This window comes from Esox lucius, chromosome 2, assembly GCF_011004845.1.
Source record: "Esox lucius isolate fEsoLuc1 chromosome 2, fEsoLuc1.pri, whole genome shotgun sequence".
NCBI lineage: Eukaryota > Metazoa > Chordata > Actinopteri > Esociformes > Esocidae > Esox > Esox lucius.
Window position 1 is genome coordinate 36,390,768 of NC_047570.1, and position 14,267 is coordinate 36,405,034.

The following is a 14,267-nucleotide window of genomic DNA, read 5'->3' on the forward strand; positions in this document are numbered from 1 at the left end:
AATGTTAGACTGTGCGGGGTCTGTTACAGTAATGTTGGACTGTGAGGGGTCTGTTATAGTAATGTTGGACTGTGAGGGGTCTGTTACAGTAATGTTAGACTGTGCGGGGTCTGTTACAGTAATGTTAGACTGTGCGGGGTCTGTTAGAGTAATGTTGGACTGTGAGGGGTCTGTTACAGTAATGTTGGACTGTGAGGGGTCTGTTACAGTAATGTTAGACTGTGAGGGGTCTGTTACAGTAATGTTGGACTGTGCTGGGTCTGTTACAGTAATGTTAGACTGTGAGGGGTCTGTTGTTAGCTTGTTTGCAGTACAACGATACAATAGGCCTTCCTGGCATTCAAGTACTAAACTTTGTGAATTATGTGTTTCTATCTGCTACATCGTGTTAAAGTGATGGTGTGGGTGAACCAGAGAAGACTTCAGTGAGTCAGACACACACACACAAACAGACACAAAGAATCTCTGTGAGTCTTTGACTCCTTCAATCTCTCACTGCAGTGTCCTTATTATGTCTCACAGTGAGGGGGATGGCACTGTGTGTTGTGTGTACGCGCATGTGTTGCGTGTGCGCGTGTGTACACGCGTGTGTTGTGTGTGTGTGTTGTGTGTGCACGTGTGTGTTGTGTGTGCGCGTGTGTTGTGTGTGTTGTGTGTGCGCGTGTGTACACGCGTGTGTTGTGTGTGCGTGTGTGCTGTGTGTGCGCGTGTGTTGTGTGTGTTGTGTGTGTGCGTGTGTTGTGTGTGTTGTGTGTGTGCGTGTGTTGTGTGTGTTGTGTGTGTTGTGTGTGCGCGTGTGTTGTGTGTGTTGTGTGTGCGCGTGTGTACACGCGTGTGTTGTGTGTGCGTGTGTGCTGTGTGTGCGCGTGTGTTGTGTGTGTTGTGTGTGCGCGTGTGTTGTGTGTGTTGTGTGTGCGCGTGTGTTGTGTGTGTTGTGTGTGCTGTGTGTGTTGTGTGTGCGCGTGTGTTGTGTGTGCTGTGTGTGTTGTGTGTGCGCGTGTGTTGTGTGTGTTGTGTGTGTTGTGTGTGCGCGTGTGTTGTGTGTGTTGTGTGTGCGCGTGTGTTGTGTGTGTTGTGTGTGCGCGTGTGTTGTGTGTGTTGTGTGTGCGCGTGTGTTGTGTGTGTTGTGTGTGTGCGTGTGTTGTGTGTGTTGTGTGTGCGCGTGTATGCGTCACAGGAATCATGAATGGTGTAATGCCAGTAGGCTGGGTATAGAAACAGACAGTGCCTCCGGGGAAGGGAACATGTTACACATTCACTGTTGTCAACCCAACCAAGGCATTCCTACTGACATAGTGAGGAATCAAACACGTCTTCGCCTTCACACACGACCCGAAACAAAACTGCAGGAGGGCTCGTCTTTCGTGCTAACTGCTTAACCACAGACCATATACTGTACTGTTTATATCACCGACAAAATATAGATATATTTTGTGTATACAGCTAGCTATAACCAACAATAGCATGGAAAGAACAGAGAGAACCACAACTAACAACAACAGAAACAACAAGACGATGTAAACAATACCAGATGTCTCGTGTTTACAACCGTCCCAGTCTCCCCTTCCTGGCTGGCATTCAACACATGCACTTATTCGAGAACCACTTAAGAGCAAAATCAATGAGAACTTGCTGAACAGCCTCACCGCTAAATAGAATTAACCCTTTAGTCTAACTCAGGGTTTCTCAAACTATGGGTCAGGACAGAGAATGGGTCATGGGCCATTTGAGGGTTGAGTGACATAAACACACACTAAGATAATTTATAGTGGTAGTTTTAGAAGGATGGCTCTTTTCTCTATTTAAAAGAACCTTCTTATTCATTATCTGGTCTGAAGTGTTTCCCTTTGGGAATCAAACCCACAACCCTGGCATAGGTTTCTCTACCAACTGAAGTACACCCAAAGTTGCCATACACTACTCTGTACGATGTTGCTCCTCCCTGGTCAGGTTGACTAATTAATACATTTTTGATTTAACCTTTATTTTTTCAGTGGATGCTCTCTTCCAGGAGTCACAGTCCTCGGGCATTGACCTAGAACCACATTTATTTTCGGAAGTGTGAGGAACCGACTGAAACAGAGCTAATGTGTGCTTGCCAAATCTCGGGGTTCTACAACGTTAACAGAGTATTTCGTAGGGGAGCCTGATGCTCGTTAAACCCAAACATCTTAAAGCGCAACAAATTACACAGCAAGTGGCACACTGTCAACCATGGTGTGGTTGCCAGGCAGCACAAAGGTCCAATTAACTGAGCCATCGGATCTACAATGGCACAAGTCCCAGCAGCCAGTTGCCTCTGTAACACTGGGGTTTTAGTGAAACTGGCTCGGAGGAGACACACAGCGGTGTTGGTTCCAATGAGGGCCAGCCTAGTCCCGCACTCCCCACCGTCCGCCACCACCCCTCCATCTGCTGAATGTTCCCTTTCTTCCGCAGTGACATGGATCCCAGACCATCTGATTCATTACTGTGTGTGTGTGTGTGTGTGTGTGTGTAAAACAGCCCGCCTACGCGCGCGTGTGTGTGTGTGTGTGTGTGTGTGTGAGCGCATGAGTCCAGGACTCTGAGTCCCGTCCCACTACATGGTAAATACAAAGATCCAGAGGACAGAAAGATCCCTCTGTGTCGGCCAGACTGTGTCATTCAGACGATATGTGCTACTGTTTCACACCGCCTGGCTTCTGTTTGCCTCCGCCCTGTGAAGGCGTCCGCCTGTGAAGGCGTCCGCCTGTGAAGACGTCCGCCCCGTGAAGGCGTCCGCCCTGTGAAGGCGTCCACGCGTGAAGGCATCCGGCCTGTGAAGGCATAAGAGGCTTCCTGTTCCCTGACACAGGCTGGCATCAGGGGCTCTTTGTCTGTGTGTGTTTGCGTGTGTCTGCATGTGTCTATGTGTGTGTGGGTGTGTGTGTTTGTGTGTGTCTGTGTGTTTGTCTGTGTGTGTGTGTGTGTGTGTGTGTGTGTGTGGGTGTGTACTGCATGTCTGCATCTGTGCTGCCAGCGTATGTGGTTCTGCATGCATTGTGCGCGCATGTCTGTCAGTCGACACACAAGCCATAGCACGCCTACACACACACACACACACACACACAACCCCAGCATTTTTCTCCCATCCAGCTGCATAGCGGAGCCCAAACTGGGTGCTGCTGTGTGACACAGCATGAGAATGAATGGGCAACTTCCTAACCGTCTCATTAGGACCACGCGACAGCGGTCTGAATGCCGGGCCTCAACTCAAGCCGGGACTTCACAGAGCCTGACCTACATCCAGCTCCTTTAGCCTGGCACACTGTGACAACAGTCTGCCTTGTGGCAGTGCACAGGATACCATGGAGCTCCATAGCGATGGAGGGCAGAAACACCGGGACAAAAACAGGCATTTGGCTGTGGGCGGTCAACTACTAGGTCTGTTAACAACTCCCACCCGGAAACCCACACGCCCCAAAGCCAATCACGTCCCTTTTGTTGGCAAAGAGAAACACAACAAATTTTTGTTTGCGGAGTGAAAGGAAAAATGTTATCGTTTTGGAGCTACTTAATGGCATTTCTTCAGATGTTCCATGTCTTAAGCGTTCAAACTGAAATGGAGGAGCTGCTTTTGTTTGGGGGACCTCGTTCTGGGTTCTACATCCGCCTTTGAAAAGAGGTATGACAGATGTTGGAGGTTTCTGAGAGAGTGCTTTGTAAACAGAGTGGTTCTCACATTTTTTGGGTACAACTACAAAGATAAGTCCTAAAACTGTCAGCAGAGGAAAAGGCAAAGTGAAACACAGCATGTAATAATATATGTGTAGCTGCTGCTAGTATATAGACTGTATTCCCATAGTCCAAGACAGATACCTAATATTTCTGTAAAGGAATCCGATCTATCTTGATTTTCAGTTTCCTTACTAATTCAGTACAGTGAGGTTAAAATGATAACTTGAAATCAAGACAAATAACAAGATTTTCATAAGGACATGCATCTAGAGTAGTGATTTCAACATAACTTACAGTATGTCTGAGTGGTATGACCAATAAATATAACTGATTCATTTTTTTGTGTTTTTCCATTTAGAACAAATTCCTGGTTTAACAGTAAATGATTGGAACTCAGTGTAAATAGACATGGACTTCATAATAGCTGCAGAGAAATGCAGCCCTTTTTCATCAGCACGAAAATGGATAGTACGATGTTTCACATTATCTCAACTAGAACCGAACCCCATGGTCACAGTACCCTGAGTTCCACCATGAAAACGGCCCCGAAAAACCCAAGCAGGAATCGGCACTCAGGCCTAACAGCATAAACAGGGTAATTAAAAGGGAGAGTTCAATAAACAAGTTATTATCCAGGGCTCTGTTATAATCATTCGCCAACAGTGTGGTTGGACTTACCGTGCTGAAGCCTGGTATAAACCCTGGGTGACGCAAAGAAGAATACAGCCGTGTGTTCACCAGTGACTGTGGAATCTTTGCTATGCTGAAGAAATTATTTAGAAACTGGCCTGTAGTTGTCAGGTTTACTAGAGTCTCCGGCCTGATTGAGTAACAACTCCAGAGTTCTTTTCCAGCTAGTTAATTTTCAACTCGCCACGTGTTGTGGATCGGACATTTTCGGCAGTGGTCATTTGATCCATTAAGCCAGACAAGCTCAATCAAGCACACATAAAAGTCTATATTTCTTTCCTCATTTAGTAGGTTTTATTTGTTTTTTGTTGTTTGAAGCGCAGAGGGCCCGATACGAGCCCACACCACAATGAAGTCCACGGCGCAGAAACACCTAAGATTAACCACCGGTTAAATATTTAAAACTGGTTCAAAAGAAATCTAGGCCGCATTGCCTGACCCTGGACTCTGTATCTGTAACCTGCTACTACCTTTTCGGTGAGACAGCAGGGGGTGAGAAAGGATGAGACAGGGAACAGGCCGCACTGCTCTATTTCAGCACATCCACAAGAGAGAGGAAGAGAGAGAGGGCCAGGGAGAGGGAGGACTGATGGAGGGAGAGAGAGGGAGAGTGAGGGAGGACTGAGCGAGGGAGTGAGAGGACTGAGAGCACTGTGAGAGACAGATGGGAGGAGGTGGACGACACAGTATTCAGAGCAGGAGGAATTGCGTCTTTGGCAGGCTGACATCCACGGCGTCTCAAACGGCGCCCTACTCGCTGTACATGCAACACGCACTACCTCCCGAACCAGATCCCCACGGAACTCACCAGGCACCGGACGGAAAAACAGAGCACCACAGAGGGGAACAGAAGGGCGTTTGGGACGCGGCCCACCCTGCCCAAGCACCGCCGCTCACGCTGCCTGTTGCCGAGCAGAAACAACGCTGATCTGTCCACTCTGGAGGCGGCCGGGGGTGGATGACGCCAGGGATGAGGCCGGCATGTCATCCTAATTCCTAGGCAGTGCCCTCCTTTCGGGGGAAGTGTACTATGCGTAGCGCATGATGAATTAGGGTGGCATTTGGGAGGTCGTCCCTGTCACCTCATCCAGGCTATTTAATAAAGCTTCCAGGGCATACATGTATGTGTTTGGGGGTTAGCCATTGGGGGGGGGGGGGGGGGTGAGATGACCAACTGGCCTTTGTCTTAGAGGGTCGGGGGGTGGGCAATCATACCATGACAAAGGGATGACACAAAGCGGTAAACAGACTGTGAAACATGTTATTTCAGCCTTTGTCCGTGTGGCAGATCCCAAGCACAGGGCAGGAACCCGGAGGAATTAGGGGACCAAGGGAAGGAACGCTGAAAGAGTGGAACAGTCCAGAACTTCTGTGTCGCAGGAAAGGGGTTGTCACATTCGTGTGAAATATGCTGCCTCGGTCACAGTCGAAGCTGACTGTATAAACTTCAGCCATGGCTTGATTGGTAAAATTTGTTTTAATGAAAAAGCAAGAAGGTCCATAGCGTCCATCATGTCTCAATGTATTTCGTAATATTTCATAGGAACTGGGCCTCGCACTAACCCACAGCACAATAGTTACACATTAAATTAAACAAAGGAGGATAAAATCACTTGGCAAACTTTGTGTTTTGCCACGGCCATGTTATTTATATTTAGCTCAGGTCAGAGAAAGGCCACCCTGCTTGGAACACATATCCCGGTAATTGTTGGAGGTGTACTATCCAATTGAAGGTAAAATAATATCACTGTAGATGCATTATTTTCTCTCTTCTCCATCCAAACACACACACACACACACACACACATCCCCTTAGCAGAACGATCAGTGTAGCTCCACAGGGAACATGTCTCCTCCCATTCCTGGAAATCACACAAAGGCTGTCTGGTAACATAACCCTCCAACCTGAAGTAGCCTTCTTGATGCTGGCCTGGGTTTTATGAACCAGCTGTATCCGTCTGGATAACCGGTGCCCTCTGCACAGGTTAATGTGTCATTACGGACTTTTACAGGAGCACAAAAGCTGTAGAAGTTGTTTTCGAAGGGCCGTATTGAATCCCTGTGTACATGCTTGGGGACAATAAAACTGTTTTTATCAAGTAAGTCGTTTTTTAACGTCAACAGCCGGGTAGCCGTTATGGGGCCAGAAACATAAAACAGACGACAAATGGCTTTTATTTTTAACAGACTTCTTATGAAGGAAACGGGCCGTTCCCGCCGAGGCTCTTCAACTGATCTGAACACAGGTTTTAGATTCTCCCCTCGCCCGTCCCAACTGGCACCCGTGCGCCCCAGGCAGTGCACTAGAACCTGTTGGCACCCTGTGGGGCGCTGGGCAACGCCAAGTGCACTGCCTGGGGAATTAAGGCACCATTTGGGACACCTGGCGTGTTTTTAGATGCCGGTTGAAGGAGAGTAAGTCGGCTGCCATTAATTCTTAACTGACACCCTGAGCCGTGCACTCAGCTAACTGCTCCGGGCTGTTGTGACTATCTGTTACAGCAGACACTGTTGGAAGCTGCTCAGACACTGATTATTATTTTCAAGCAATTATCAGCAGACAGTCTGGTGGATTACCCCATTGAAACTCAGCTATGGTCCTGACTGTGCGACGGAATGAAAATAACTCGTCAGAACACTGCTAGTTACAAACGCCCCGCGCCATTCGAGCCGACTGACCAAATGGGAGGTGAAACAAAGACGCTGCAAAGTTAAACCAACTCCATTGAATGTTAACAGATCGAGTTCGGGCCAAGTGCTTAAAAGTCCAAATAATCGAAGTCGTAATAACACATTTATCCATCTTTACTTATAAAGGGTGTGTGCTTTTTGGCCACTGGTTGTATAAGTGGCACAGTAAAGCTCTAAAGGGTCCCCGGAAATGGTGTAGTGCTGTGGGTCTGTATAGGCTGATAGGTCCCCCCGTCTCATTAAAACCACTCGCTTTCAAACTTGGATTTCCATGGCTAACTAAGGCGTATAGATGATGCACATATAGAAAATATGTCACACATTCACCCCAAAATGAGAGGTTTAAAAAGAATGTTGTTAATCAAGAAAGTCCCTAACCATCTTTAATCAGTTGTTTCCAATTTTTTAAGTTATTGAAGCTAATTGGACAAAAACGAGCTTGCACTCACATTAAACACAAACACTTTTTGAAAAGATAAGGATTTACAAGCACTAAAATGGCTTTGCTCTAACAGGGAACTGACTCCTGTTTTCACAGTATGGAGTGGAAAGAAAAGTGCTGAGAGCAGAAGTGAGAGAGGGAGAGCAACAGAGTGGGGGAGCAGGGTGGGAGAGAGGGAGAGCAACAGAGTGGGGGAGCAGGGTGGGAGAGAGAGGGAGAGCAACAGAGTGGGGGAGCAGGGTGGGAGAGGGGGTGGGTGAAGCCAGAGAGAGAGAGAGAGAGAGAGAGAGATCTTCCCGGGGACAGACCGTGTTGGCTCAGCCAGGGCTGAACTCCAATGACCCACATTCTCTGATTACCCAACGAGAGGAGCGCAAGACGGAAAACATATTATCTGACCTGGGCGTTGCACTGCTCAGTCAACAGCCAGAAGAGGGAAAACGAGTGGGGAGAGAGAACTGTGGAGGGGGTTCAGTAGAGAGAGAGAGAGAGATTAAGATTAAGCCAGAAACAGCAGCAGAGAGGGAGAATTAGTAGGTGACAACTGCAAACTGTTGCTTTCACTTCCATGTTGCATAGTTTCTCTGTGTGCTTAAACAGCTGTGTGAACACCAAGCCAAATACAAAATATGCTGAAACCTCTCAACTGGAAACAAACTCCTCAATGTACAACAGACCCAGAGCCACTGACTCCACTGCTACAGCCCCAACATAAAAGACCAGCTGCAGCGTTCTTTCTTCACTTGAACGTTCAGGTTCAAACGTCACCAGGTTAAATATAATCCATAAGCTACTTAATGGACAAGATCAACAGAGCATAAAGGAGGTGCCTTGTGCAAAGCCCGGTGGCTATCCTCCTGAGGAACAGCGGAGAAGGGAGCAGTGTTTACACCAGACTAACTGAGAGTCCTGTGAAATAACCAGGCAGAATAGAATCTCTTCTAAAGCATAAGACGTGTTCCAAATGGATCCCTATCCACCCCGTAGGGTCAAAAGTAGTGCCCTATAAAGGGTAATGTCCAGGGTAATGTCCAGGGTGCAGTTGATGTGTGTTTTTTCAACAAAAGCAGGAAGTAACCTTACACACAGACACACACATAGATGGCGCTGTGTTCGGGACACTGCTGTTTCCATGTGGGCTGCTGCTACAGATACCTAACAACACGACCTTCACAGATGAACGTTGAATGAGCATACGCCGCAGACAAATATGGCTTATCAGGTGTATTTCTCTTGTTTTCAGGTTCAAAATCATCCTTAAAATGAGGTACATTTTCCTTAACAAACGAAAGTTAGTTAATACCACTTGGTTTTAGAAAATATGCCTTGAATATCAGGTAATTTGTCTTGTTCCATTGGCAGATTATTTCACTTATTTCAAGCAAATATCTCCTCAAACATAGTTACATTTTCTTATTATTTAAATAAATGTTTTGCAGCTTATATCCTGGTTTAATACAGAGGTTTGTGCAGAAAAACACACAGTCACTGGCAGACTGCAATATGCTGCTACAAATAACTCTTATGCTTAACTTTAGTTAACCTGTAAATACTGTACTGACTACAGGGAGACCATGTTCAACCACAGTCAGATTGTGTCTAAGTGGTAATTCAGCTTCAGTCTTCTCTACAAGTGGAACACAAGCTGAGCTCCTAGCCATCTAGACAAAATGTCTGCTTCAACCCATTTGTGGTGCAGACTGCAGTCTTGCTAACATGAGAGTATAAGGGTAGGATGACTCATTTTCAGGATTTCACACGCAAAGGATATGAAGAAATATTGTTATTTGAAGTGCAACATGCATGAATTTAAACCCACCTCTGCGTCACAAGACTGTGGAGAAACTACAGCGACCACACTGGTAAAATATGCTGATCAAATGACAACATTATGTACTGCTTGTGCAGTGGGCTACATAGCTCCAGCCCAGAGGACCCCTGCTGGTGTTATGTTGTGGAAAACACTCGTCATCTCACCTACGACAGCCCTGCTTTGTTGTAGCGATCATATCACTGCACTTCTCCGTCAGCATCATTTGGCTACCGTCCACAAAGAAGAAATGACTTCAAATCTATCTATTGTGCTGGAATGTCTCCGAGTTTGTTTCCTTATGCACTTTTAACCTACAAAGGAACATTTCGCTGCAGTGTCTTTGATCACCCGAGATACAGTAATCAGGGAGAGACTTGTCCTGGTGACATGAAAGGAGCTTGCACGCCAACCAGTTCCAGCCTATGGCAATTAAGGGCAATGCTAGGCTCCTAGTAACAATTGGTTTTGAGGTCAGGGGGCGGGCTGCTTAAAACATGGCTGGGTTTCCATCTGATAGTCCTTGAATTCATCCTTATAACATGCTCTATAGAATAAAGATAAAGGACATTATGTCCCCTGGCTAATCATATAAAAAAGGGCATCTGATCCTGTGGAAAGGAAGACACTTCTTTTCCACAGTGGGTACTTAGGGTCTGAGGGCGGGCCTCTGAGATCAAGGCTTTGCATATAGTGCTGGTATCGTACGTTGACCGAGCGGATAAAATATTAATGATGGTATGATACACAGCGTCTTAACCCGTGGGGGGAGAACCTGTTTCTTCTTGTGCATCTCTGGGGTTCTCTATCTGTGTTCTGAGTTCAGCTAGCTGAGTCTGTTGCCGGTCAGATGAGCTGGGAGGCTGGCATTGTGTGAGTTGGGTCTGATCTGAGGAGGCAGTGTGTGAAGCTGGGTGTGTTCTGAGGCCTGGTCTGATCTGAGGCTGGGTGTAATCTGAGTCTGGGTCTGATCTGTGGGTGGGTCTGATCTGAGTCTGGGTCTGATCTGAGGCTGGGTCTGATCTGAGTCTGGCAGTGTGTGAGGCTGTGTCTGATCTGAGACTGGCAGTGTGTGAAGCTGGGTCTGATCTGAGTCTGGCAGTGTGTGAGGCTGTGTCTGATCTGAGACTGGCATTGTGTGAGGCTGGGTCTGATCTGAGGCTGGCAGTGTGTGAGGCTGGGTCTGATCTGAGGCTGGCAGTGTGTAAGGCTGGGTCTGATCTGAGGCTGGCAGTGTGTGAGGCTGGGTCTGATCTGAGGCTGGCAGTGTGTGAGACTGGGTCTGATCTGAGGCTGGCAGTGTGTAAGGCTGGGTCTGATCTGAGGCTGGCAGTGTGTGAGACTGGGTCTGATCTGAGGCTGGCAGTGTGTAAGGCTGGGTCTGATCTGAGGCTGGCAGTGTGTGAGACTGGGTCTGATCTGAGGCTGGCAGTGTGTAAGGCTGGGTCTGATCTGAGGCTGGCAGTGTGTGAGGCTGGCTCTGATCTGAGGCTGGGTCTGATCTGAGGCTGGCAGTGTGTGAGGCCGGGTCTGATCTGAGGCTGGCAGTGTGTGAGTCTGGGTCTGAGGCTGGGTCTGGAGAGAGAGGGAGCTGTGGTGCTGGAGGGGGTGTGGCACATCCACTGCACAACAAAGAGCTTAGAGTCAGACATACTAAGAGAAGAGTGAGAAAGACCTCTCTCTCCCTCCAACTGTATTTCTACTCACTCTCTCTCTCTTTCCCTCCACCGATTCCTATATCATTTATTGTTTACAGTGGTTTTCACTTCATCTTTGTGATTTCTGTACACTGGTGTAAAATATATATACATCCCATTCTTTAGAAGTTGTATGTGCTTCACCTACTGGTAATAGATAACCTATACACACAATCACTAAGTTGAGCGTTTTTCATAAACGCACCGAGAACGATGTCTCTGCATGCTCAACTTATTCACTAGTCAGTCAATGCAGACAAGATGGGACAGTGTGATTCATCTCCCTCATTCACTGTATAAACGGTGGTTTAGAGAAGTGAATAACAGAAGAGGAACATCATGTGTTCGTAAGTGTTTTCCATGTTCGCAACGGCAGACGGTCAATAAATAACTAAAGCGCGCCCATATGTGACACGTTTTGCATTGCGTTGGCCCGCATCCAAGTTAGGGTCATACTCCACTATTCATACTCCTCATAACACTACCGGTGAAATTGAGATCAAATAATTTTATCAGGTTAATATTATACCCTGATTATTCGAATATTGTTCTCTAACACGACAAAAAAATGTCCCTTCAAGAAAGGTCGCGTGTTTTTTTATAAATGGAACTGACCTGTGTGTGTCCTTAGGTGCGCTTTCAGGTGGGAGGACTTTCCGTAAACTTTTTCACAACCTGAATAATGACATTTGTGCTTTTTCTGAGGCGATTCGGGTTCGGATCGTCCTCTGACACGTTTACCGGCTCTCGGTGCGCGACCGGCAGTGTTATGGTCGGCGGCGGCGCTCATATCGATAGGTGTGGCTGTACTCCCATCCTCACTGACTGTAGCTGGCGACACGCACTCCTCTTTTATTTTTGCCTGCTCGGCAAAATTGGTAGTAGCCGTAGATGCCTGCTGGTTAAAATCCGCAAGAATCCTGGCCACCACGAACAGGGAAGAGTTGTCTTTGACCAAGGGGTCCCACTCTTCTCCATGGTTTCCTGGAGAGCAGGAGGACGGTTCGGTTTTAAACTCTCTGTTGTCTTTAGGATGTACGATAGCCCGGCTGGACATTGACACAAGGCACTCAGCGGCGAAATGATCCATATCCTCTCAAATTGAACGCCAATGCGATAGTGGTGACATTCAAATATAATATGACAAGTACGACGACAGGACTTCCCGCAGGGTCGATCCCTTTACACTATGACGGAGGTAGCTTCGGTCTCAGTATTCTACCAGCAGAAAAACAACTCCCATAGTAGATCTAACCGGCTTTTCCATAGAATTGCCATCCATGGCCGCAAGTGGATGAAAAACCAAAACGCAAACACGTCGATAATGAATCCCCCTTCCCGTCTCTGGAGATTAGACAGTTACGAATTTAACTTTTCTTTATTTTGCCAAATGAACATACTCCATCCTCGCTACAGTTGCCTGCCTGTCTCCTGCATTGTGACAGGTCAATGTGCGGACTAGGGCTGTTTCCATGCTGTGGGCGTGGCGGCCCTAAGCATACCGCTGTGTCGTCACTGCAGCTGCTTCATCCATTGGATACCAGAGCGCGAGGATCGTGCCCTGGTTAAACTTGTAATGCAAAGTTAGCTCCGGGACATAATGTACCGTAACAGCTAGAGTGGTGACGGCTGGGACACTACCTGCTAGTAACTGCTCTTCCTTTGTATTTTCTAGGAAAAAAGGTTCAGCATAAGGAAACGGCACCAAATATAGACAATGCAATGGTGGATGACAAGACAGTTTTAGCCCATAATGTGCATTTAAGCTGCTGTGTGAGATATTAAATAGAGCATAATTTGTCTTAAGGCTTCAATGTGAGATATTAAATATTATTTTAACTCATTACGTGTGTATTATTATTTAATAAAATAAAATATCTGAAATATTTTCTTATACAACCTAGCAAATGACACTCTTTATCAATCTCTTATCTTCCCCTTCTCCCTGCCTGACTCAATTTCTCTACGTCTTCTCTCTCCCTCAACCCCCTCAACTCTTTTCTTCCCCTCAAAATCCCTCTCGACTCTGAGAACAAAGGTAGAGTTATTTTTTCTGTACTAGGTACATAACTGTATGTCCGTCTGGCTGTTTGCCTCACACACACACACACACACACACACACACACACACAAAGTTAGAACCCAAAGTGAGAGGATATCCCTTGCCCTCAACTCCCCCAGACCCAAACAGCAAATGGACTGAGACACAGGCCAGCGGCTGCACGCGGCCTCAACAACATCCGAATTCCCTGCTCAGCGCGCCACTGTTCCCTTCCGTGGAGTCTTATCACAGGTAGTGCACATTTACTGCACTGACTAGGGAACAGGGGTTCAAAGCTCTGTGTTTTTTTTTTTTTTTACAGCCTCCAGTTCTGACTAACTGGGGTCAGAGTGTACTGGCAGGGCACCCTGGGACATATGGCATAGCGACTGCGTTAACGTGACCGAGTGATGCCGTGGACCCAGGCCACCGTCAAGGGTCAGCATTCGTCCCCGGCCGTCGGCTGAGGAAACCTCCCCTCACATTGCCACACCGGCTTTTATTTTCCGAGTGCCCCCCGGGGCCGTGTGTTGTTTTGCCCGCTTGCTTTTTTTTGGCACCTTGTGAAAGATAAAATATTGATCCGTGCTGAATCGAAAAAAACTAACTGTTGACCGTCCCTCATCGGTACACAGTGTCCTTTCCTCCGGGCTAAGGTGGGTGTGGGTGTGTGTGTGTGTGTGTGTGGGGTGGGGGGGGGGGTTGGGGGTCATGTGTGTGTGCATGTAGTGTGTGTGTGTGTTTGTCTAGTTTAATTTGTTTTTATGGGAGCACACTGTTTGCCAGTGGGCATGTCAGACTGCACTGTTCCCTGCCTCACTGATGGGGTCAGAGTTCAACAGGCCTTATCAAATGAAAGGAAGTCATAAAGTAGGAGCACTTCCTGATCAGGATGGATACTGTTGTGCATCCCAAAAGATAGCCTATTCTCTTTATAGCGCACTGCTTTTGACCAGAGACTTATGGCCCTACATATGTAGGTATGGTGCAATTTGGGAAACAAGAGATGACATTCTGCTGAGGTATGGCCTGCTGGATGTCTTATGAGCTCCAATAATTATTGTTTTATACCAGTTGTATAAAGTGAAGCCAATCACAAACTCTGTAGTAAATACAATAATCATTGCTGTTAGACTTCAGGCTTTTTTCTTTTCTTTTTCTTTGCTGCCAATCATCCCGCTGTATTTGAAAACTATG

General features: G+C 47.0%; 1 protein-coding gene across 1 annotated transcript in view; it reads right to left on the reverse strand.

Moving 5' to 3' along the window:
• Nucleotides 1–12,520, reverse strand: part of klf13 (Kruppel-like factor 13) — a 31,223-nt gene extending 18,703 nt beyond the window's left edge. Inside the window, exon 1 of the mRNA XM_010888578.5 lies at nucleotides 11,645–12,520. Within this exon, the coding sequence (XP_010886880.2) occupies nucleotides 11,645–12,119 (475 nt within the window). The 5' untranslated portion in view covers nucleotides 12,120–12,520. The remainder of the gene's footprint in view (nucleotides 1–11,644) is intronic.
• Between the last annotated feature and the right edge of the window lie 1,747 nt (nucleotides 12,521–14,267).